Source organism: Papio anubis, chromosome 9, assembly GCF_008728515.1.
Source record: "Papio anubis isolate 15944 chromosome 9, Panubis1.0, whole genome shotgun sequence".
Lineage (NCBI taxonomy): Eukaryota > Metazoa > Chordata > Mammalia > Primates > Cercopithecidae > Papio > Papio anubis.
Genome location: NC_044984.1, coordinates 96,013,329 through 96,039,906, shown reverse-complemented (window position 1 = coordinate 96,039,906; position 26,578 = coordinate 96,013,329). Strand labels below are relative to the sequence as shown.

At 40.9% G+C, this 26,578-nt stretch overlaps 2 protein-coding genes across 12 annotated transcripts in view; both read right to left on the bottom strand.

Annotated features, from left to right (window-relative positions):
* Window positions 1–15,184, bottom strand: part of CHPT1 (choline phosphotransferase 1) — a 29,820-nt gene extending 14,636 nt beyond the window's left edge. For all 3 annotated transcript variants that reach the window (XR_635055.2, XM_003907042.3, XM_009181535.2), the window contains exons 1-3: window positions 14,673–15,184; window positions 493–640; window positions 82–223 (exon numbers count right to left, since the gene is read on the bottom strand). Coding sequence is in view for 2 of the 3 variants with exons in the window: in XM_003907042.3 (XP_003907091.1) it covers window positions 82–223; window positions 493–640; window positions 14,673–14,945 (563 nt within the window). In the remaining variant the exon portion in view is untranslated. The remainder of the gene's footprint in view (window positions 1–81; window positions 224–492; window positions 641–14,672) is intronic.
* A 9,173-nt stretch (window positions 15,185–24,357) lies between these two features.
* Window positions 24,358–26,578, bottom strand: part of MYBPC1 (myosin binding protein C1) — an 87,565-nt gene continuing 85,344 nt past the window's right edge. For 4 of the 9 annotated variants that reach the window (XM_003907033.4, XM_003907032.4, XM_031650703.1 and 1 more), the window contains 2 exons: window positions 25,804–25,846; window positions 24,358–24,647 (listed from right to left, as the gene is read on the bottom strand). In XM_003907033.4, the coding sequence (XP_003907082.1) occupies window positions 25,833–25,846 (14 nt within the window). In that variant the 3' untranslated portion in view covers window positions 24,358–24,647; window positions 25,804–25,832. The remainder of the gene's footprint in view (window positions 24,648–25,803; window positions 25,847–26,578) is intronic. The other 5 variants (XM_009181525.3, XM_009181522.4, XM_009181527.4 and 2 more) reach the window with 2 other exon arrangements.

Sequence of the window (26,578 nt, the reverse complement as noted above, 5' to 3'; positions counted from 1 at the left end):
TATTATCAATGAATGACATAACAGATTGTGCAAATAAATTCAATTATATTTTTAAATGTACAACTTAAAAAACATACTTACTTTCCAAATCTCAACACGCCTGAAACATAGGTCTGCCAATGAGCGCAATAAAACACAAACATCCCAATAAAAGAGCAGACAAACAACCAGTCAGGATGAGTTCCTAAGCGAGCGGCAATTGAAGCTCCCACTGCCATAAATACTGAAAGAAACAAAGTTTAAGAATCATTAAGAATTAAAAATAATTTATGAAATAATTGCCCTATGCTGTTTAGAAATACAGAGTTCTAAGGAAATAATCATGGCATTAAAATAAAGTACACTTATCAAAATGAATTCTTGACATACTTTATAAACAACTCCATAAATTTGCTCCCAAATGTATATCCATCCAAAAAACTGACCATTCAAACAACTCAGTTCATTTTATTTTTAAGATATCATAAGAAAAAAAAAACTTCACTAATTTACCTGTGGAAAGAGAGTCACAACCATGGTCAAAGAGCTCCCCTAAAGGAGAACAAGAGTTTGTTCTTCTGGCTTGTTTCCCATCAATGGCATCCAGTGACTGGTAGATAAAAAGTCCCAGTGCACATAAAAGGTATGTCCAGTATGGTGCCTATAAAAAAATGTAAATAAAATAAAGATTGTTAAGTGATAATAAGCTTTTTGAAAACAGCTCAACCTAAGGCTTCACACTTTGTAGCACCCCAGTGTGTCATAAAGAACGTTCCTAACCCTCATTCTACTGATGAGAATTAAATTGAGAAATCAAAATCAAATTAACTGCTTTAAGTCATCTAGGTAGAGGGTGGCAGAACTCCATAACGTGAGAAACAGAAAGTTAAGCAACTGAGCAAGGGTTAGGACCCTGATCTTGATTCCTACATCCATGGCTCTTTTAATATAATACTATGCATTATGCCACAGATTTGAAATTACTCAGTTAAATTTTTGCTGTGAAAAAGACCTTAGGGGCCAACTGCCGATCTCTGCTTCCATTCACAATGGAATATCAGGGACTAGATTTACTCTCCCACCCTATATAACTAGAAAGGCATATATATATATATATATATATATATAAATTATATATATATATATATATATATATATATATATATAAACAAAACTACAATTTTCAAACACTACAAGCAGTGCAGGCTTGTGATCCCTGACAGAAGGGAAACAAATGAGATACGCCCTGCGATTGCTCCAGCTAACTTCCCAGGGTCAGTTTCCAGGCCACAGTGCAGGTCCCATGATCAGAACAAGCCCAGCGTTCTTGCTGTGTTGAAGAGAAACACAAAGTTCAGGAAGGTCAAGGCAGTTAGGATTTGTGAGGCAGAGTGCCTGAGAGGATGGAGCTGCAAAGAGAGGAGCACAAGTTGTGGAGGTCTTACAGAAGGGTATCTTTCAGTCTTCGGCTGAGAACTCACCTGTGCCTGAATGAGATGAAACTAACAAAGGCCAAGGAGGGAAGCACTGCAACGTAGAAGGTCAGATAATTCTCGAAGCTCATACAAGGCTGGGACATTCATGTTCCCGCCAGGCAAAGCAAAAAGGCTCATTAACACTTGGGGCATTGGGTAAAGTTCTCAGAAGTGTACTGCCTTACCAGCAGGCATAAATTAACCATAGACTGAAGGCTTCTCTGGACAGCCCTAACGAAACTTAAAATCCAGCCTCAAAAGGATCCAAGTAATTCCTGGCAACTTAACTACAGTCAACACAAAGTACATCTTAGAGGAAAAAATCTAGTATCCCAAATGTAAAATTCACAATGTTTGGCATTCAGTAAAAAATTACCAGTCATGCAAAGAAGCAGGAGAATATAATTGACAACTAGGAGTAAAATCCGTATAATCAGAATACAATCAGAATCAATATGAACAGAAGTTAATAGAATTAGCCTATGAGGACATTAAAATAGTTATTATAAATATGTTCCACATGTTCAAGAAAGTAGAAGAAAACACGAAAATTATAAACAGAAATGGAAGAAAAGACTCAAGTGAAACCTCTAGAAATGAAAAATACGATATTTGAATTGTAAAATAAACAGGGTGAGATTAACAGCATATTAGACACCACAGAAGAAAAGATCAATGAGCGTGTACCAATGGACTACCAATGAAAACTACTCAAAATGACGAAAGAAGAAGGACTAAAAAAAATTGAACTGTCCATCAGCGAGTGCTGGGACAACAGAAAGCAGTCTAGCACATACGTAACTGGAGTGTTAGAGAAAAGAGCAGATGGGGCATGAAAAATAAACGAAGAAATAAAGGATGAAAAATGTCCAAAGTTGATGAAATCTATAAACCCACATGTCCAAGAAGCTCAACAAACCCCAAACAGAATAAATATTTTTTAAAAACCCATCAAGGCACATCATAATCAAATCAATGAAAACTAGTAATAAGGAGAAAATCACAGGCCAGGTGTGGTGGCTCACACCTATAATCCTAGCACTTTGGGAGGCCAAGGTGGGTGTATTGCTTAAACCCAGGAGTTCAAGACCAGCCTGGGCAACACGGCGAACCCCTTCTCTAGAAAAGATATAAAAATTAGCCTGGTGCGGTGGCGTACACTTGTAGTCCCAGCTACTCAGGAGGCTGAGGTTGGAGGATCACCCAAGCCTGGGGAAGTCGAAGCTGCAGTGAGCAGTGATAGTGCCACTGCACTCCAGCCTGGGTGACAGAACAAGACCCTGTCTCACAAAATAAATAAAATATCATATTCAGTTCCAATGAGCATGTTCTTAAAAGTTTATGTTGGAAACTATGAAACAATTTAAGAAAGGGCAAACAGAAAACTGAGCAGTCATCATGATAGTACAAAAATGAAAAACAACACATCCCACCTAGAATCTTTCCAAAGAATCCCAAAGTGTCTTGCAGAGAACAATTCTGTTAACCTAGTAAATTCTTTTCAACTAGTCCATTCTTTTTTAAAGATATATTTTATTCTGTATACAACATGATGTTATGGGATATATAGATAGATGGAAACGGTACTAAACTGAAGCAAATTAACATATTCATCATCTCACATAGTTACCCATGTTTTTGTTTTGTGGCAAGAGCAGCTAAAATCTATTCATTTTACAGTTCAATTTTTTTTTTAACCTATACCCCTCAGGTTGTACATCAGATCTCTAGACCTGCTCATCTTCCAAAGCTGTAATGTTGTTTCCTTTGACCTGCTTCTTCCCATTTCCTCCCCTTTATGCCCCTCTGCTCGTGATAACCAGTTTCTTTCTCTATCTTTGAATTTTTTTTTTTTCAGATTCTGTATATAAGTGAGATTAAGATCACACAGTATTTCTCTTTCTGTGTCTGGCTTATTTCACTTAGCATAATGTCTCCCAGGCTCATCCATGTTGTGGTAAATGGCAAGATTTTGTTCTTTAGGGCTCAATAATATTCCATTGTGTATACTACAGTTTCTTTATCCATTCATAGGTTAACAGACACTTAGGCTGTTTCTGTATTTTGGCTATTGTGAATAATGCTACAACAATCATGGGAGTCCAAATATCTTTTTAAGGTGGTGATTTCATTTCCTTTGGGTATGGTTTTATAGTTTGTGTTCTTATATTTAGGTATTTTATCATTTTGTGTTTTTTTTTTTTTTTTTTTTTTTTTTTTTTTGAGACGGAGTCTCGCTCTGTCGCCCAGGCTGGAGTGCAGTGGCGCGATCTCGGCTCACTGCAAGCTCCGCCTCCCGGGTTCACGCCATTCTCCTGCCTCAGCCTCCTGAGTAGCTGGGACTACAGGCGCCCGCCACCGCGCCCGGCTACATTTTGTGTTTATTTTTGTACACAGTGTAACACAAGGTCCAATTTCATTCTTTTGGCCTATGGAAATCATTTTCCCAGCATCATTTATTGAACAGACTATCCTTTCCCCATTGTGTCCTCTTGGTGCCCTTGTCAAAAATTAGTTGACCATATCAAACTAGCAAATTCTTACCCATTTTTTCTATATGAGAAATTGTTTTTAATTTTGATGATTAAAGGAAAGCAAAGTTACATGTCAAACATATGGAAAATTGGAAGTTGAAGTTATCAAAATTTCTGTAATGACAAAATGTCAGAGGGATCTTCCATTTCTCTATGTAACTCTTTATACTGAAAATCTGGAGCTTCTCAAGGAGAACTCTAAAAGTCAACATTTAAAGCTTAATTCTGACCTCTGATCTGAGAAACTAGCTGCAGGCAGGTCTAATGGTCAGGTATTAACAGAAATTCATACTGAAATAAATTTGATTAACCCTTACACCACATGGTGGTGACTCTGCCCCAAATTATATCCCGCTCTTCATTTAGAAAAGGGAAATAAAGACTGTTCAACCGTTTAAAAGTACTTCATTAGGATACTAGAGGCGTTTAAATAGGGAGAGACTGGGAATTTAAACAGGGAAGAGAGGAAGTCTAGGCAGAAACCAAAGTTTCCGGCTGAAAGTAAAAGGTTTACTGGAGTCAGTGACTAGATCCATGTTCCTGGAACAGGTAATTTACAAGAGATAATATTGCAAAGGTAATGTGATCTTAAACAGTATAACAAAGGGCATTTCTTTTCTTTCCTTTTGTTTTGTTCTTGAGACAGGGTCTCCCTCTGTTGCCCAGGCTGGAGTACAGTGGAGGATCGTGGCTCACTGCAACCTCCGCCTCCCAGGCCCAAGTGAACCTCCCCCTCAGTCTCCCGAATAGCTGGGATTACAGGCACACACCACTACACCCAGCTAAATTTTTGTATTTTTGGTAGAGATGGGGTTTCGCCATGTTGCCCAGCCTGGTCTCCAACTCCTGACCTCAGGTGATCCACCTGCCTCAGCCTCCCAAAGTGCTGGGATTACAGGCGTGAGCCACCGTGCCCAGCTAACAAAGGGCACTTCTAATGTATTATTTCAATTAATACAGAAATCCACAGAGATAGGGCAGTTATTATCATATTCTTTTTATTAAAGATGAAAGTGAAACATACGGAGGAGTGATAATTTACCTCAAGGTAAGTACTTAGGCTGGGTCCAGGAACTAGATCGAGTCTTCCGACTTGCCCTTTGATGAGGTTTATCCTACCACAAGCCACACAGACTGAATGGAACTCTTTGCCTGAAATCTTCACAAACTCCCTATTCCATCAAACCTACTGATAAGCACTTTCCCCCTCACACAATACAGTTTCAAGTGGCAGTGAGCCACAGGAAATGGTGCCAGCCACAAGAGTCTTTCTTTAAAACCCAGAAAAGCACAATGATCTGCCAATATTTGATTCACTCCTTTTCCAAGTCTTCCCAAATCTTTCCAAGTTTTCCCAGTCTTCCCAAGGCCTCAGAAGCCAGACCTATCTTCTCTTTTCCACTGGTCACCACCTCCATTCCTAGGTGAAAGCTATTAAATAGTTTGCATATTCTCACTTTTTTTCTAACTTCCTAGCCAGGAAGTTATACACTCCCACTATAGTCTCAAAGACACAAAGCTTATACTGGAAAAAAACAAACCAAGTCTGATAGTCCATCAATTTATTCAATTTCACACATGATTTACTTTTCCAGAAAACATCCAGAGGTGAACTGCACCTCTGACAAAATCCTGTATGCTCTCTGCATTTTCTGGGAAAAGGCCCATAAGTATAAGAATCTTAACATTTCCATATTAAGAGACAGAAGTACACAGTGACTGAAGGAGAAAGATTGAGGTGAGAGAGGAGGCATCTACTTCTCTTCTTCCTTGCCCACAACCCTGTGACTCACTGAGAAACAGCACTAGTACTTTCATCTCTGTCTCCCTAATCAACGCCACGTGCCCCCCACATACCCAATCCAAAACTCCAAAATTAACTCTTCCCTTTTCCTTGCCCTCTCACCTGAGATATTTCATTTTCTAAGGCTGAACTGATTAAAGCACAGAGAGGGCAGGGATTGTGTCTTTCTTACTCACACCTACATTCCCAGGACTGTAGAACATTACTCTGGCACAGACTATATGTTTAACCAATATCCCTCAATTAATGGACCGAGTGTGACAATAAAGGTCTTTGTGCAGAAATAATTTTCTATTTGTATTACAGGAGATTCAGGGGAGGGCCTTCACGTGCTTAGTTTAGGAGCACATCAAGGAGCACATGAGTTTAGGAGTAGCTCTTCTGGCCACTCCTAAACTAATCTTAGAAAAAGTAAAAGATATAGAATGCCCACAAGCTCTTTATTCACTATGAGTCTCTTCACAGCATGACTCTCAATCACCCACCTTCATACTCCAGCTCCATTCCACCCACAAAGTCCTCTTTTTTATTCATGACTTCATACTATTTCATGGCTTTTTCCTTTCTAAACACTCTTCTCACCCAATTCAGCAAAGCACTCATGTGCTCCCTCCTTCAAGGACTGCCTGATATACCTCTTACTCCACCTAGGGAGAGTGGAGTAAGGGAGAAATCAAAGGACACAAACCTACCTATCTCCAATCATTCCATTCCTACCTACTCCCTTAAAAATACACCTTCTACAAATATTTTTCAGGGTTAAAGCAGTCTTCACAAATATATAGGTCTTCTGTTGTACAAAACATGCTCATTAGATGGTTAGTACCTCAGGTATACAAATATAAGGAACTACATAAGGATGATGTTCATGGCTTTGTAACAATGTACTATTTCGGTTGTATAGTTTCCTTGATTTTAAATGATTTCACAGGCAGCAGAACAAATTTAAAAAGCAAAGCTTTGAAATTATCGTCTTTAGTTAATGAAGTAAAGATCTAATTTAACCAAGGGAAGTAATTCTACATAAGTCATTGTTTCATAATTATAGCCTCCCATTTTTTCAAATAAGAGTTGTCTAACTCCATTTTCTGTTGCTATAACAGAATACTAGACACTAGATAATTTAGAAAGAAAAGACTCATTTGGCTCATGGCTTTGGAGCCTGGGAAGTCCAAGAGCATGACACTGGCATCCGATGAAAGCCTCATGCTGAGATCCACTGAGCTCACTGGACAAATTTCACTTACAGCCTCAAAATACTGATTTTTCTGGAACATCTTAGGTCTTCTCTAAATAAAAATAGTAGACTAGATAGTTTCTGAGGTATGTTTCAGGTCTAGATTGATGTGATCTCATTGGTATGTGGCCCTCTCTTTCATATTAGAATGTAATCCTCTCATGGGCATGAGACACGTATTTTCTTTATCTCTCTTCCTCTCTCCCTCTCTTCCTCTCTCTTTCTCTCTCTTTCTCTCTTTCTCTCTCTCTCTCTCTCTCTCTCTTTCTTTCTTTCTGAGACAGAGTCTCGCTCTGTCACCCAAGTTGGAGTGCAGTGGTGCAATCTTGGCTCACTGCAACCTCTGCCTCCCAGGTTCAAGTGATTCTCCTGCCTCAGCCTCCTGAGTAGCTGGGATTACAGGTGTGCACCACCATACCTGGCTAGTTTTTGTGTTTTTAGTAGAGTCGTGGTTTCACCAGTTGGTCAGGCTGGTCTCAAACTCCGGACCTTGTGATCCACCCACCTAAGCCTCCCAAAGTGCTGGGATTACAGGCATGAGCCACCATGCCTGGCCACGTATTCTATTTTAAAAAATCTTCTATAGGAGCTAAATACATAGATGATGAAAATCAGACTGGGTGTGGTAGCTCACACCTGTAATCCCACCACTTTGGAAGGCTGAGGCAGGCAGATCACTTGAGGCCAGGAGTTCAAGACCAGCCTGGCCAACATAGTGAAACCCCGTCTCTACTAAAAATACAAAAATTAGCTGGGCGTGGGGGTACACGCCTGTAATCCCAGCTACTCGGGAGGCTGAGGTGGGAGGTTCACTTGAGGCCAGTAGGCCAAGGTTGCAGTGAGCCAAGTGAGACCCTATCTCAAAAACAAACAAACAAAACAAAAAAGCAACGGGAAGAATACATGCCCCAGGTTTTTCTTGCAGAGTGGTTAGGGGCATAGACTCTAGATTCTACTTGCATCCACATTTGCTCTGCTACTTACTGGCTAAGTGAGTTGGATGAATTACTTTACAGTGCCTTAGTCTCTCCATTTGAAAATGGTAATAATCATTGCTCCTCTCTCATTGTGAAAATTAAATGACTTATCACATGTAAAATGTTTATAAAAGTGCTAGGCATATGGAAGGGGCTCAGTATTTGTTAGTTACTGTTATTACTGATACTGCATCAGATAATTTTAGGTGATCTGTAGGTAAACTTTTCATCTGAATATTTATATTTATTTTAATATATTTTGAAAAAATTTAATGTATTTTGAAAAATAGGGCCAGGTGTGGTGGCTCATGACTGTAATCCCAGCGTTTTGGGAGGCTGAGGTGGTTGGATCACCTGAGGCCAGGAGTTCGAGCCCAGCCTGACCAATATAGTCAAACCCCATCTCTACTAAAAACACAAAATTAGCCAGGCATGGTGGCACACACCTGTAATCCCAGCTGCTTGGGAGGCTGAGGCAGGAGAATCACTTGAAGCCAGGAGGCAGAGGTAGCAGTGAGCCAAGATTGCACCATTGCACTCCAGCCTGGACAACAGCAGCGAAACTCCATCTCAAAAAAAAGAAAAATAGCATATCATATCTATGATTTAATAAATACTAAGTCAGAGTAAGAGTCTAAGTTTGTAAAAGAGAGTTGATTTAAAGTTGACGTAAAGAAAAATAGTAAATAAAAGTGAGTATAGATAATATATAAAAGCAAAAATCTTCCCAAACTAGGAAATATTGGAACTATACAATGTTCATTATGTAAATTTTTATACTGAAAACAAACAAACAAAAAAAAAAACCAACTCTTTGCTTGAAATGGCCTTGGATGAATTGACAGCTATGCAGAAGAGAATTAGATAACCAATAACCATTAGGTCAGCTGGTAACAAGAAGATTTCAATTATCCAAATATTGATTGACTTCTTTCTTCATGAAAATAGAAACCGCATTTCTAAGAGGTAGGAAGAAAGGAAATTAGAAGACATACTGTGCATATGTGAAAAAAATGTAATGTTAGTATGCTGTTAAAGGTAGACTTTCTACCCAGACAGGTGACTCTTAAGATTTTTTTTTTTTTTCATTTCATTATTCCAAGGGTCACAAGAGACTCTATGATTTTTAAAAGAGAATTTATGGAATTTCTAATAGACTGCTAACCTGACTCTGGAAGACATAAGAAGTAGAAATGACTGATTGCTCCATTCCTGCAACTGCTCTAACCCAGTAAGTGCCTAAGATGTGGTTATGACATTGTTTACTGGGAGCCTGTGATAGGCAGAGCGCTTCCTTGTTTACAGAGGGAGGGTTCCCACCTGAGACCTGCGGAGGCTCCAGAGGAGCCTTGGTGGTCAGAAAAGGTAAGACCACTCTCTGCCAAGCCAATCAGGAAGGCCCTAGGGACTTACTGGTTTCGACCCAGACCTTTGGTCTTGGCTCAGTTTAAGAATCAGCATTTGAGAAGAGCACATCCATTTTTAGGAAATTAGGCAGGTTATAAGCTGCAGCAAAGGAAACCAGACAGACATCGCACATAAATGCAGTTAAACCAGCACTTCGGGGCCAACGGGGTTTTCTCACGACCTGAGAAATCTGTACTTTGAAAGGTGGCCTTTATTTTTATATTTAGTGTGAATCATTTTGATTTTCTTTCTTCTTTAATACTTACTAGGGTTCTTGTTGAAAATGCCAGCCTGTCACTGTGCTAAGGAGGACAAAAAGAGCGAGAGGTGTGAAGAGAATTGTCCTGAGGCCAAATGTATTATCCACATCAATTGTACTGGGTAGCTTCTGTTCTGTTCTTTAACTTCACAAAACTCAAGTGGTCTGGTTGTAGCCTTATACCCCAATCAAATGCACCAGGGGGAAAATTTAAAGCTTCTTCTAAATACCACAATGCCATGTTTTATCCACACTTGAACCAGAATTTGAAAGGAGAAACAGTTTTATTCTTTAGGAATTAAGTATAGTGAAGCCATAGGAATCAAGGGAAGCTACCTCCACATTCTGGAGTTTACATTTTGTTTTAATGAGAGAGGTCACGCCCTTACAAGAGTCCTGCCTTAATAAATGATGCTTGAAATGTTACTCAGCTGGTTTAAAAAAAAGTGGGAGTAAAAGAGTGATTAAAAAGGAAATATACTAGATCTCAAGAAACCAAACCTATAAAAAAAAGTCTGAGTAGGAATCTAAAGGTTATTTTCTTTTCTTTCTATTATTCCCCCCCAAAAAAAATAACTCTTCAATATGTAATGCAAAGACAATATTTAGTACAAAGATAACCTTAAGAAATGGTTTATTCTCTGTTTAAAATATGAGTTATTTAAATGAGTTATTTAAACAGAGAATAAACCATTTCTTAAGGTGTTTCTGGCATGCTCAGGTATACCTGCTTTTCAGTTCAACTCTTTATCATCATAAACACAAGAAATGCATTAATTAATGCCCTTTGAACTGACCTTAAGCTAGGCACTTGTTCCTGCTATAAACATATTCTTAATAAAGACACTGACATGGATTTATATGTACAGATCACAAAGACAGGGCAGAAACATTTAATCAGATATGTAATAGAGAATGGAGTAACAGTTTATACCAGTCAAACACAAGTGCATGGAGTTAGTAGGAGAGAATGCTACTAGGCTGGAGCTAGAAGAACTAGATTCAAATCACTGGGTAGGAATATATATATATATATATATGTGTGTGTGTGTGTAGGAATTGCATTAAATAATCTCTAAGGTCCTTCCAAACTCTAAGAATCTGTGATTCTATTTTAAGATTAGGTAGCCAAGGAATGGGGACCAGGGACTACCTACTTAGGGTGATGTTCAGATAGAACTGCTTCATCAAAGTGAGGAGACAAAGTTCTTGTTTTCTCCATTTGCCCTAACACTTGCTTACTCTACTTAAAACTACCAAGGCCAAACAATTGCTAGGTATTTAACCCAAGAACAGCTAAAACTGAATAAGGATTGAAAAACATCATCTCTTGACATTACATTGTGTTATTTCATTCATGCATCTGTTTGATGCAAAATTATAAGCATCTGTTTGATGTAAAGCACTGTGCTATAGAGATTATACAAATGAACGAGCAATTGCTGTCTGAACTTAAAATCCAGTAGGTTGTCCTGCGCAATAAGGACACAGATAACCAAAATAAAATGGTGAAGATCCACAGGAGAGCTACAAAGCCCTACAAAGGAAGCATAGCTTCTGGCTTGGAATCCTGGCCCCCACTTAAATGTATGTGACTCTAGAAGAGGTTAATTTTCCTTCAGTTTCTCATCTATAAAATGAGGATATTAGTAGTACCTTATTCATAAGGTTGTGAGAGGATTCAATGAGATAATAGGATAAAAGTGACTTAAAATCATCTCTGATACACAGTAAATACCCGGTAAACGTTATTATTGTCATTATCATGGGAATTCAGAGTGGTAGATTTGACTTAGGAAAAGGAATATAACTTTCATCAGGATATAGTGTTAGAATTGGGTGTTGAAAGATGGGTACATAGTTGGATAACTGGTACAGAAGAAAGGAAGAGGAAGGGGAAAAGAGAGGGATAAGAAGGAGAAAAATCCTTGCTATAGTAAGAAGTTCAATTTGGCTGGAGTAGAAAGTTCCTTAAAAGAAATGATGGCTTGAAAAGCAGTTTGCAGAAGGTAAATATTAATCACAACTTTCTTTTCTATTAGTTTTCCTTTATCCCCAGTCATGTTCTAGAAATTAGCATTGTAGTTAAAAACATATCAAATGTTGTTATTAATGCACTCAGTATTAAAGCCTATATGAGTAGATAAGGCCAAGCATCTAAATCCAAAAACCTTATGTGTTTTTTCTGACCCTTTCTGAAAGCAACCTGTCAAGTCTGAAAAGCACTAAGAATTCTTAAGTCAGAGAATCAGAAAACAAGTCTCAAGCTAGGTGAAAGTCACTTAACATCTCTGGGCTTCAATTTCCTCTTATGAAATCATATACTACTGTTACTTTAGGATAGATGGATAGAAGAAATATTGAGGTGGTAGGAAGGCCATTGCAGGGAGAGGAACACTTGCCAACCTCTTTGGCTGATACAAGACACAAATGCAACCATGGATGTAAGAGCACTTTACATATTTGTATTATATAAAACATAAGATCTTTTTATTTTTGAAGTCATACCAACTTAGATCTGAATCCTACCTGATCCAGTCATTTGCTAGTTCTATGACCTTAAGGGAAAATAGCCAGAAACTGCTATGCTCTTCACACTATTGCTGGGCTTTCACCAAACAAACAATGTGGATCCTGTAATGGCATATCCCCTCCCTGCATCAGTCACTCAGAAGCATATGCAGGTTCTAATGACATACATTTCAGAAACTCTTGTTTTTAACTCTCATTTTCCCTTCTGGGGCCATTTGATTTTGCACTTTATTTTTAAATGCCTCCAATCCCCACCCTCCACCCTTTTTTTTTTTTTTTTCACGAGGCTGATCCTAAAAACTAATTAATCATAAATGTACCTCTTCCATCAGGCCTCCATTTACCTCCCTAAGCAGAAGGTCTTGACTTTTTTTGTATGCCCTGCTCTTTCTAAGTGTTCAACAAATGCTTCTTAAATTAATAATAACATTGAAGAGTCCACAACTTAACTGGCCAATATCAGAAACATCCAAATGCTGTTAGCTAAATCTGGACCCAATCAAAACTAAACTTCATTATGTGTTTTCAGGATGTTGTCTAATAACAGTAATATTTTTAATGTGTTGAGTAATATTTTTAATTTGTTAGGCACATCACAATCTTTTACATTTATCTGCATATATATCATTTGGTCCTCACTGCATCCTTCTCAAGTTGTTCTGGCAGGCATTATTTTCTATTTTATATGTGGGAACACAGACCCAGCAGGTCTGTGGTGGAAGAGTCAGTTAGAAACCAAGACCTCCACTTCCAACCCAGCAATCCTTTCATTCTAATACACTCCCTCTGGTAAATTCTAGAAACAGGCAGCAAAACAACCAAAAACTAAAGCAGTTTACCTTTTCATATGTAATATGTAAATGAATAGCAATGGCAAATGACAATGGGAATGTCTACTAATAAATATGTAATAAGCCTGGCGCAGTGGCTCACCACTCCTGTAATCCCAGCACTTTGGGAGGCCAAAGAAGGCGGATCACTTGAGGTCAGGGGTTCGAGGCCAGCCTGGCCAACATGGTGAAACCCCGTCTCTACTAAAAATACAAAAATTAGCTGGCCGTGGTGGCAGGCGCCTGTAGTCCCAGCTACTCAGGAGGCTGAGGCAAGGGAATCGCTTGAACCCGGGAGGCAGAGGTTGCAGTGAGCCAAGATCATCACCACACTGCTCTCCAGCCTGGGTGAGAGAGCGAGACTCTGTCTCAAAAGAAAGAAAGAAAAAGAAAAGAAATACATAATAAGCATATCGATCAATTGACAAGATATTTTAAAATGTAGGCTCAATCAAATTTTTGTTTTTAAAGGATCCATGAGCCTGGCCAACATGGTGAAACCCCGTATCTACTAAAAATACAAAAGTTAGTCCGGCCGTGGTCGCGCGCACCTGTAATCCCAGCTACTTGGAAGGCTGAGGCAGAAGAATGGCTTGAACCCTGAAGGCGGAGGTTGCGGTGAGCTGAGATCGAGCCACGGCACTCCACCCTGGGTGACAGAGTAAAACCCTGTCTCAAAAACAACAAAATGGATGCATGCATGGAGGGCATGAAATATTTCCACTGTATTTCTGTTAATCCAACCTCAACCCCCATGAGTCCTCCACAAGGCCTACACTCAAATTATTATAAAGGGACTTCACTATTTGGAGCAGAGGATAGAAAGTAATGTCACAGAATGTGCAATGTAAGATTTATCCCACGTAGTATAAACTATAGATGGGAGTGAACTCCACTCTGCCCCCTATCTCTCCACACTCAACCCAAAGGGTGCTTCTGATGAACAGCTATCCAAAGCCTAAATTTACTCCTTATTTTGGACAAAGGTCAAATGTAATTATTGCTGATAAAATGTTGGGCTTTTTTAATCCCTAGGTTGTGATGACAAAAAAAAAATTTGCCTTGATAATATTCCAGTTTGTTTTTCTTGAAAAAGTCGATGAAGCAAAGAGGAAGTTACCTCTTAACTTATCTTTGATCAGCGCTACCAGTCATTTCAAGATCACTAGCTCAACCTTCCAGAAACGAACGGTTATGAAAGTATTCAAAGAGCGTCTCGGGCTTGGCACAAGTCCCTGTGCCAGGCAGGACGGAGATGGGGGTGTTCAGCCCCTAGTGTGCAAAGCACCCGACCGCGGGTCCATCCCACAGGTTGGCGCCCATGGGATAGCAAACGGGCAGGGGCCCTCCGGCCGGTCCGCGGCCGCAGGGAGGATCTGCACGGACATAGGCCCGGGGGCAGTGACCTTAACAGCCCCTCCACTGCCCAGGGAAGGCTCAGGATGGTCACGGGATTGGGATAGTGGCGTGACAGTCTCCAGGCGGCCCGGGGTGGGCACCGCCCGGGGCAGAGGCCAGTCAGCCCCTCCGGGACCCAGGAGAGGCTCAGCCGCGCGTGGGTCTGCCCTTTCCCCGGCGCTTGCAGTGACCCGCCCGCAGCGCATCTGGGGCCAGGCTCGGGCGAGCGGCCAGCCCTACCTCCTCGGTGGCCGTGGGACAGTAGGAGATGAGCACGAGCGTGGTGACCACGTTGACGGCGAGCCCGAGCAGGGTGATGGAGTTAGGGGCCATCCAGAGTGGGATCCACTGCAGCAGCCAGGTCCAGTAGAGCTGCAGCGGCGGCTCGAGCAGCGAGACACCCGCCGCGCTGTAGCGGTGCTCCTCCAGTCGCCGCAGCTGCGCCGCGCTCAGCGGCTCGCTCAGCGCCCTCAGCCAGCGCGGCGCGGGCCTGGCCCCGGCGCCTGCCGCCATGGCCGCCTGCGGGCCCCGCCGCCGCCACCGAGCGCAGCCCGCGCCTGGTATTGGGGGCAGGGAGAGGCGGAGGGAGGGGCTGGCGGCCGGGGCCTGCGCCGGCCGGGCTGGACTCACCGGTCGGGCCCGCACGGCGGAGGTCGAGGTCAAGCCGGGCTGCCCGGGTCCCGGGGCCCCAGCCCCGAAGCGGTGGGGCCGCGGGTGCGGCTCGCGGGTGGGGCCGAGCCTCGGGGAGGGGTCCGGCTGGGGGCGGGGCGGAGGGGTCCGGCTAGGGGCCGGGAGGCGGTCGCGGCGCTCGCGGGTCACCCTCGGCGCCAGCCAACGGCAGCCTGTTATTGGCATCCAGGTCCCTGACTCCCCAGGGGCCGGCTGCACTGCGCCTGAGGTCTGATTTCTTAACCCGCGGCGTCCGATTACGCCCTGAGGTCGTCTCCTCGCGGGCTGCACCGCGACCTAGCCGGTTTCTCTCCTAGGGGTGGGAACACGACTCCTGTCGCCCAGTGTCAACCGCTGCAGGACCGCGCTGCCTGCAGAGCCTGGGGGTTTTCGTGTGAGAACACAGTTCTGCAGGTCTGGGGTCACCGGGGTGACGACCCCATCTGTCCCGCTTGGTAAAACACATAAGCACGATTCTCCCTTTCTGCGCGGAGGAAGGCGGCTCTGCCATGTATTCGCCCTAGAAACCCCTCACTGCGGGTTCAGAGACCAAGGTTTTGCAACTGAAAATCAAGGCTGAGAAACACTAAGAAGGAGACCGAATGGCTGAAATCCCAATACCTATTTTCTTCAGCGCATTTGATACCAACAAGGGTGGATATTTTTACACATGCTTTTCCCTGGAATAGAGGTCAGGAACCCAGGAGTGTCCTCCCCCTGCACGGGGGAACAGGCTGGCTTGCCACACGCATTGGTAGGTCACCGGCCCCTTATCTCACAGTGCGCTCACTTGGACAGGGGACATCTGTCATAAACATGTTCTGTTGCACAACCTGAGACAGGCCTGTCTCTTGCTTTGCTCTTCACTTCATGGTTCTGATCTGCACGCACTCTCTAAGGCCTAGGACAAACCAGAAATTGCTTCCAAGACACTTGTGTGGTGCAGCCTCTATCAGCGAGTGCAGTTTGCCTCACCGGCTTAGTCAAACACTTGGCACAGGGGTCCACAAACTGCTGCCTGTGGGCCAGACCCAGCCCACCACCTGTTTTCCTACGGTCCTCCAGCCAAGAATGGTTTTGACAGTTTTAAATGATTAGAAAAAAATCAAAGAATACTATTTTGTGATGTGAAGTTATATGAAATTCAAAGTTCAGTGCCACAAGTAAAGCCATGTTTATTCCTTACATATTGTTTGGCTGCCTTCATGCTACAAGGGCAGCTGAATTCAGTTGTGACAGAGACCATATGGCTGGCAAAGCCTGGAATATGTCCTCCTAGGCCCTTTAAGGAAAAAAGTGGCAACCACTACCTTAGAGCAATGAGTGTGTCTACAGACCAAGAGTCTATGTTTTAGGAATGTGTACCTCCTCATCTTTAATGGGTAAAACAATGCTGACAAATGCAGGAAAGGAAATGGAATGATGGAGATCCAATTTTAACAATGCCAGTTTATGTGCAGTGAACTTGACAGTACCTACTTTTTAATTTACCAATGCCATGAACAGTCCAAGGAAAAAATCCTTTTCCAGATTAGCAGATTTCACTATATTAAAGATAATTTTTAATGTTCATCGAAAGACATCATCAAGAGAATGAAAAGACAAGCCATAAACTGGGAAAAGGTATTTTCCTCAAAACCCACAATGAATAGTACCCAGATTATGTAAAGAACTCCTAAAAATTAATCAAAATAAAAAATACTCAACTGGGCTATGTTCAGTTTCTACAGGAGAAGCCCTGGAACATGGTAATGTTCCAGGGTGCACTTATGAACATGAATGAATTGCACAAGCATATGTTGAGTGAAAAAAAAGCAGATGTATTAGTCAGCTTGGATTGTCATAACAAAATGCCATTGACTGAATAGCTTAGACAACAGGAATTTCTTTCTCACAGTTCTGGAGGTTGGGAAGTCCAAAGTCAAAGTGTGTTTCTTAGTGAGGACTCTCTTCCTGGCTTGCAGATGACCACTTTCTATGTCCTCACATGGCAGACAGAGAGAGAAAGAGAGGAAGCTCTCTGGTGTCTCCTTATAAAGTCCTTATAAAGGCACTAATCCCATCATAAAGGCCCCACCCTCATGATATCCAGTATCCTAAAGGCTCCATCTCCAAATACCATCACATTGTAGAGGATTAGGGCTTCAACATATGAATTGGGGGTGGAAGTGGGGCAGGATACCATTCCGTCCATAACAGCAGGTCATAGGCAAAATACATACAGTATTATTTTACTTATATAAACTTCGAAAACATGCAACTGTACTTTGCAGCTCCCATGTGGCAAAGTTATGAAGAAAAGGGAAAGAATTATAAGTACAGTCCTGATAGTGGTTACTTCTGATAGAAAGAAGGGAAATGCAATTGTAGGCAAGTTTCAAAGGTATTGGTAAATTTTTAGAGTACAGCTAAGCAAACTATAGCAGCCTAAATGGAATAGAAGTTTATTTTTCCAACATCGATGTCTGGGTAGGCATGGTAGGGCTACATGGTAGCTCGATGGTGTCAGAGACACAGTCTTCTTCCATTTTATTAGTCTGCCTTAGGATGTTGCCCTTGTCCTTGTGATCAAAAATGACTGACCAAGACTCCCAACCAATTGGAAGGGGAAAAAGAGAAGGGCTGCTATGCTCCTTTCTTCTGAAGGCCATGATCAAAGGTTGCACATATCACTTCTGCTCTTATCCCACTGGCCAGAACCTGGCCACATGGTTGCTATGCCAAACTGTAAAAGAGCCTGCAAATGCAATCTTTAGACAGCCAGCCACCTGCCCAGCTAAAATTCCTTTTATTTATTTATTTATTTGTTTATTTATTTATTTATTTAGAGACAGAGTCTTGCTCTATCGCCCAGGCTGGAGTGCAGTGGCGCAATCTGAGCTCACTGCAACCTCTTCCGAGGTTCAAGAGATTCACCTGCTTCAGCCTCCTGAGTAGCTGAGACTACAGGCATGCACCACCATACCCAGCTAATTTTTGTATTTTTAGTAGAGATGGGGTTTCACCATGTTGGCCAGGCTGGTCTCGAATGCCTGACCCCAAATGATCCTCCTGCCTTGGCCTCCTAAAGTGCTGTGACTACAGGTGTGAGCCACCACAACCGGCCAAAACATTTCTATTATTATTGAAAAGTGAGAGAGTGGGTATTGCAGGGGGCCATCAAGCTGCCTCAATCACAGTTTTTTAACTGAGTAGTAGTAACATGTTCATTTTACTATTATTTAAGCCATCTATATAACTATATATCTACACAGATATAGATGGCATGGTTGTATATTTTGCAAATATGAAATGTCATAATTTAAAAATAGTGAAAGCAATAAATATAAAAACCATTTTTAAACTACTCATCAGGCTCTAAATTGATTTTTCCCTGTGCTTCTTTGTTGAATTTTTGGAAATTTCAAATTAATTCAAGACATACTAAGGCATATTTATTTCTTCTACCTTACCCCACTCTAACATACTCTAAAGTCAAAAAAGTATATTAGAGATTTTCTACTATTTTATTTCTTGCATCATGACTCCCCTCCATTTTCATGGTTTATTACATATAGTGATTGATACACACAATGTTTCCCTTTTTTCTTGAATTAACATGGTAGCTCACATTTATGAGTTTCTATCCTATGCCAAGCACTGTTCTAAACATCAGGAGTTATTTCAGTTATTCCTCAAAAAAACTCTGTGAAATAGACCATTGTTATCCCCATTTTACAGATGAGGAAATTGAAGCACGGTGAAGTTCAGAAACTTACCCATGGCTCACAGCTAGTATGGTGGATTCAAGCCCACGTAGTCTGATTTCAGAGCTTATGTTCCCAAAGACTGCAAAATGCCACCTAATAACTTACATGTATTAAATATAGGACTTTGGTGGGTACTTTTGTCAATAAGGAACAGTCCAGTTTCTATATATCATGTTGGTTTTGTGCCATTCCAGTCTATTCTAAGTATTATGAAAAAAGTTATTATAGTAAATTTACTAAAACTAATAATATATTCCCATGTTCAGAAGCCTTTGATAAAGTCCAGCCTCCCTCACATGGCATTTGAGGGCCCCGTCTACCCTACTAGTCTTACCTCCCTAATATCTCTTCCCCCATTCTTCTCCCTAAGTCTCATGCTCCAGCTGCGTGGGCCCACTGGCTGTCCCCAAACCCACTCTCACTTGTTCCCTGTTGGGCAGCTGTCGCTAAACCCACTCTCACTTGTTCCCTGTTGGGAATCCCTTGTTATTCCTGTCACATTGCCCATCACTCAAGACTCAGCTTAAATTCCACCTTCTCAAAAATGAACTCCCAGATTCTTCCAGTTTGATCCCTCTTACTCCCACACAACAGAGCACTTTGTAGCTTGTAATGCAGGCTATCTTTGTTCAGTTATTTGTGTATTGATCAGCCTCCCTGCCCAGGTCATAGAGTGTCAGATCAAGCCTGCACTGAGTGTGCTCCTCAATGCCTGGCATCCAGTAAACATCCATAATTAAAAATATATATATACTTTAAAATGATTACAGACACACAGGAAGTTGCAAAAATAATACAAAGAATCCCTTGTATACCCTTCACACAGCCTCCTTCTATGGTAACATCTTACATTTCCATAGCACAACAGGGATGTATAAATGTTTATTTGATGATTTAACTAAATTGAATTCCTTTTCCAAAGGAGAAAGAACATCTTGATTTAGGATCTCGGTTTTACTACTAGTTCTTTTGTGTCACTTTCACTCATATTTCAAATCTTCCTTAACATCCTCAATCTCTAGGCCAACTTTCCACAAAATATTAAATCGTGTCATATAGGCAGATTAGGCACTGTTGTGTGTGAAACCACCAGTTAGAAGCCCATGGACTTTCACTGGTTTGGAAGAAAGAGTGGGTTGCAATAAGAAATCACGTGGCTAGAGGCCGGGCGCAGTGGCTCATGCCTGTAATCCCAGCACTTTGGGAGGCTGAGGCAGGCAAATCACTTGAGGCCAGGAGTTTGAGACTAGCCTGGCCAAAACGGTGAAGCCCAGTCTCTACTAAAAATACAAAAATTAGCCATGTGTGGTGGCATGTGCCTGCAATCCCAGCTACTCAGGAGGCTGAGGCAGGAGAATTGCTTGAACCCGGGAGGCGGAGGATACAGTGAGCCCAGATCATACCATTACACTCCAGCGTGGGCAACAGAGTGAGACCCTGTCTCAAAAAAAAAAAAAAAAAAAAAAAAAAAAAAAAAAAAAATCACCTGGCTAGGCTTGCGTTGCAGTAGAATTTTATCATCAGGACATCAAGCTACCTGTGTGAGTGTTTAGAATTCTGAACTTTAGATCCACAGGCTGGAGTATTTGTGATAAGCATAGTTTTATGGTATAATACTTGCTTTACTTGCTTGGGTTTTATATTTTTATAGTTTTGTACTTTGAGACTCTGAAGTCTAAATTTTATGGAACTCTGGTACTTTACAAAATACATGGGTAGATAGTATTCAATAATAGATTGATTAAAACCTTTGCTCTCCTCTCTAAAAATGCCCAAGCTGGAGTGCAGTGGTGTGATCTTGGCTCACTGCAAACTCCGCCTCCAGGTTCAAGTGAATCTCCTCCCTCAGCCTCCTGAGTAGCTGGGATTACAGGCACGCGGCACCACGCCTGGCTAATTTTTGTATTTTTAGTAGAGATGGGGTTTCACCATTTTGGCCAGGCTGGTCTTGAACTCCTTACCTCAGGTGATCCGCCTCCCTCGGCCTCCCAAAGTGCTGGGATTACAGGGGTGAGCCGCCATACCCGGCGGAAAGTTTTCATTTCTAAGAAACTCTCAGGTGGTCAGCTGAGTAATGAGGGACTGAAGCACACAGTCTTAGGAGGCTTGGGTGGAGGCACCACTTTGAGCTCTCTGGCTCTCAGGCTTCAACTACACCTCCAGCCTTCCTAGGTTCTGTGGGCAGCAAATCATGGGCTTTCTCAGTCTCCATAATTCCATGATGAATACCTTATAATTAATCTCTTTCTAGATTTTTCATGCTTTTTCTTTCCTCTTTTCCCTTTTTCTTTCCATTCCCTCCCTCCCCTTTCCTTCCTTCCGTACCTCTTCTTTCCTTCCTCTCCTATTGGTTGTTCCTCTGAAGAACCCTAACATAATAGCCAAGTTGTAGCCTCCAAGACTGAAAGACCCCAGGTCCACGCTTGTCAGGGATGTTTCAGAGTCACCTGTCCTTGAGTGAACCATACCGGGTTTGACCATTAAACTAAAAGAACTGCTTTTGCTTATTCTATGGGTGACTTTTTTATAAAGTATAATACAATGACAGGCATCTCTGCAGGCACCAGTGTAGATTGAAGACCAGAGGCTTTTCCTTCTCTCCATTTTCTGGGCACCAAGAAAGATTCCTGTTGACTCTGGAATCTGAATCCCTAAACACGACAGAGAATTTCTCAATCTCCCTAGCTAGTGGAGAGCTCAGAGTTCCATTTAATCTGATTTAGAAAAGCTAAGTAATATGGTAAGTCCTGTACTCCATCCTAGTATGATACACACATTGACAATAACGAATACATAAACCACATTATCCAGCTTCTGCATTGTTGTCATCCTCTCTTATACCTGCATCCTGCCGTGTTTATATGTTCCCCTCTGTGTACTAGTCTTATACATTATAAATTCCTCGAAGGCATGAAGTACCTTTTTTTTTTTTTTTTTAAGATAGGATCTGGCTCTGTTGCCCAGGCTGGCAGTACAGAGGTGCGATCTCAGCTCACTGCAATCTCCACCTCCTGGGTTCAAGCGATTCTCATGTATCAGCCTTCTGAGTAGCTGAGACTACAAGTGCATGCTATCACACCTGGATAATTTTTTGTAGAGATGGGGTTTTGCTGTCTTGCCCAGGCTAGCCTTGAACTCCTGCACTCAAGTGATCTGCCTGCCTTGGCCTCCCAAAGTGCTGGGATTACAGACGTGAGCCACTACGCCCAGCCTGAAGTACGTTATTTATCAAGTTGCAAGCTGAATTCATTACAGTGCCATGCAGATATCAGACATTCAATAACTCATTTGTTGAGCTGAATAGTGTTTCAGAATTTATTCTAAAAATGAATAGTTAAGGGCATATTACCTTGTTCCAATGTCTCTTAGAATTATTTTTTTCTACTTTGATATTAATTTAGATGAGAACATCCATTAAGCCTTCTTTTAAGGTAAAGAAAGAAACGTGAGCCTTAAAAAAAAATTTTTTTTTTTGAGACAGGGTCTCACTTTGTTGCCCAGGCTGGAGTACAGTGGTGCAATCTCGGCTCACTGCAACCTCCACCTCCCAGGTTCAAGCTATTCTTGTGCCTCAGCTTCCCAAGTAGCTGGGACTACAGGTGTGTGCCACCACGTCCAACTAATTTTTGTATTTTTAGTGGAGACAAGGTTTCACCATGCTGCATAGGCTGGCTTGAACTCCCAGCCTCAAGTGATCTGCCCACCTCGGCCTCTAAAACTGCTGGGATTACAGGCGTCTGAGCCACTGTGTCCAGCCTAAAATTTTTCATGAATGTTTAGTTTCCCAAAAGAATTTTTGGTAAATTCCTGTGATATGTAATTTTTTAATACAGTGAAATTTAAACAAAATTATAGAAAAACCAATAGTAATAACAGCTTCTGATATTTTTTGCTCTTTGCAGTTTCACAATATACTTTTTCTTCCTTATTAGAACTTTGCAGTGTATGTGTACCCTTAATATAAGGAAAGATTATATGTAGAAAAGTAACATTATCTAATATAAAATATAATTAAAGAGCCTAAGTCATAAGTGAGGAATCAAAATTCAGCACGGGGGTTTTATAGTCTCTTTTAGGCTATGTAAAACCATACACGTATAAGCAGCCTAACCAGCTTGGCCAATGTCTTGGCAAAACTGCTCAGTGCATATTTGAGTTAAGTAGCCAGTTCAGCTGCTGCGCTATGGCTAAGACCCAGCAGCTGGGCTGCAGGGACCATGTTGATTAGATTTGCCACATTGTCATTTCTTTGGTTTGTATATAGACATAGGGCCTTCATGTCTTTACAGTTGAGCCAGACTTCCTTTATGTAAAATACCTTAGCCAATACTGTACATGTAGCTTTCTTGATTAAAATTGGTATTTACACAGGGATTGCACACATATTATTCTGGAGTTGTTGGGAGCATAGAAGCAGGGGTGATAGCCAATGTCATTAACAACCAGTAAGGCAACATCACCAACCAACTCCAAAAGAGATATGTAGAGCCACCATAGTTTGGACATAAACTAGACTTTCTCTTGTTCTCAAATGTATTGCAACGAACTGAATCATTCACCCTTCCCTTTACAAGCCCAACATCAACCCAGATCCATGACGACCATAGAACTTCTCAGCTAAAATCTGGAAGGAAAGCAGAACAGATATGTTTAAAATGTCATCCAAAGAAGCCATGGGCCCACCAACAAGTGACAACATATTTAGCCCCTGCAACAAAAGACCGAAAAGAAAAACAGAAGCGAGGCAAGGGAATAAACAGTAATGGTGTGGTACCTTATAGTTCGATTCTACTCCCTTAACTGAAACTTTGTATCAGGAAGAGTAAGGCAAATTGTAGAAAAGATTATGGGTTGGTATAAATGTTTCGCAGCTGCTAGATTTTTTTTATAAAGGTTTCCATCAAATTGAATGGATACCGTTAGCAAACCCTAACTCTGTAATAGGTCTGTTGTCTGTAACAGCCCTCTGTCACTATGACTAGCTGTTTTGGCAGAAGCTCTGGCAGAGTTGGCCAAGATGCCTTGCTAGAGCCACAGGGAGGGCAGACCTGGGTTCAGGGGCATGCTGGCTCCCAGCCTTTAGTCTCAGTTCTGTGTCTAGGCACACAACCCCAAATACATAAGTGAATATTGCATCATTTCATCACAAACACTTCAGATTTGTTGTACCATTGACTGAATTCATTTTCCCTTCTGAGGAAATTTGTTTGAAAGTTAGACTTTTAAAAATGTTTCATTGCATTCAAATAAGAAAACAGGGCACAGATCCTGGTGTTAAGCAGGGCTGTATGAAATAAACAACTCTGCTTTAGTTAGAAAAATCTATTAGATCAAGAGAAAGATGGGTTTTCAAGGTCCAATCGTGGTGTATTGTGTTATGTTCTTTACTCTGAGAGGAAGAAAAGCATTTATAGCCTACTATTTAAAATAACTGCTTTTGCTGATTCTATGGCTTGCATTTTTGTAAAGTATAATACAGTGAGCAGAGATAATAATGACCAAAGTGCTGACTTCAAATGAGATTTTGTTTGCAATTTTTAATTAAGCAATCTGGGCAATTTTTTTTTTTTTCTCTTCAACATTAGGAGGAAAGAAAAAGACCACACTTGGGGGCCTGGTGGAAAAACAGAAAATGCTTTTTCTCATTTCAACCAGATTTCAAAGCAGCAGAGTGCAGAGAGGCAGTGGCCAGGCCCTCAGTATTCCTCAGGATTGCTTGAGTGTACGTCTCGCAGATATGAATCAATTATGTTTGGAGGTACGCCTTGCAAGAGGAGCCTGCAGAAGGAGAGTCCACCTAGAGAGGACCAAAAGGAAAAGAGATAAATCAAAACCATCTACGTGAAAAATCGCTGAAACAATACTTCTTGACTAGCTGCCTGGAAATGTGACTAATTATGTTCCCATTAGTTACAAAGATTCATTCAGTCTCTACTTGGAAATCTTCTCCTAGTTTTAGTACATTTAGAATTTAAAGCACTTGGCATCTAGAAGGAAAAGCAAGGTCCCAGCAGAACCATAGCAGTTTTTCCCCTACTATTGTTCAATCTTCATTTAAATTCCCAAGTGGTTGGAAAGTATTTATTGCTCTTTGAGAGGTTTTGTGATTCCTCATAGATGATTTAAATGTTCCGACTGAACAGCAGAATACATGCACACCATCTTATGGATCAGCGGGAAGATCTGTTTCCAGTTTGTTAATGTTGTTTTTATTTAGGCACAGAGAGTTTCAATTCAAACACATTGGAAAATATATAAACTACCCCCTTTAACTTTGGTCATTTATGCACGTCAAAAGCACAAAAATTGGAAATATTTTGTTAAAGTTATAATGATAAGACCGGTCCAATACTTTCTGAAGGTGTGAGAAACACCAACCAATATTTCATACCTACCTTCTGAGTTTCTGATTTATATCAAAAAAATAAAAGTACCCTTCAAGAGAGAATCCATGAAACCACAAAAATTCATGGTCCTTTAGTGAAGTGCTTCACTACTTGCTAATAAATTCACGTCCAGACAAAGCAGCATGCCATTTGAACATTCTTAAAAACTTCTTTAATGCAAATTTGAGAAAGTCATTCTCCTTTTTTTAAAAAAACAACTCAAGTCACATATTGGTAGAAATGATGCCACTTATGTACATGTCCATTCCTTGATGCAAATAATTCAGAATGCTTGGGTATCACCCGTTTTTGTCTACATTAAATGCTTTGATTCATGCTCTACTGCATTCAACAACTTGCTTCATGTCAACAGGAGACTGCTGTGATGGATAAGTACTAGCTGTTAATTTCAAGATAGTGAACTACAAATTAAAACTACAAAGTTAGCAATTTAAAATAAGTCTATTTTCATTGGATTACATAATGAAAATCATGCCATACTCCACAGGCTTGGTATGGCTTATGACAGTCATAAGCTTCATATGCCAAAACCATATGAAAGCTTACCTTAGATGATATTATACATTCAAAAATCCTTATTGTGCAACGACTAAGGAAAAGAGAAAGAGGGAGAGAGAGAGAAGTCGTAAGCATTAATAAAGTGCTAACACCAAAGTTGAGTACTTGTTGGATGAAATTATGGTCATGATTATGATGAGGTGATTTCATTAATCCTTAGTCATGTAAAAGATGTAGGAAAATAGAAGCACATGAAATGAAGGGTGGGGATCCAGTCACGTCAAAAGGATCATTAATATGTAAAACATTTATTAATATGCACAACTACTTTGCCTGAATAGGTGGCAAAGCCAATCCAATTGTATAGTGAATATCTATGGTAAGAGCTTCCAAACCATTAGCTTAAAACAAATACAAAAACCAAAACCCTACAACATATATATATCGTGTTTTTCAACAAAAGAAAAACATAGACAATGGACAAAGTGTTAGTGTACATATATATATGTTGAAATTCTAAAAGGCAAAATTATCAAGTACAAATATTAGACTAGTGTATTCTATAATATTGTACTCTGAATGGAATATATATGACTGATCTAAATAGACACAAAACTTAACCTTATGTTACAAAGCTATTCTGTATACAATCTACAAAGCTTTCAAGAAAGAACCTTACTTTTTTTCTCTTTTGAAAGCTGATATTATCTTTGGAAATTCACAAAACAAATATTGTAAACTCAGGCATAGATCTACATCATCAGGGTTTTAATCAAGTTGCATACCCAGCTGCAAATAACTCTTAACTTGCAATTCCAAATGG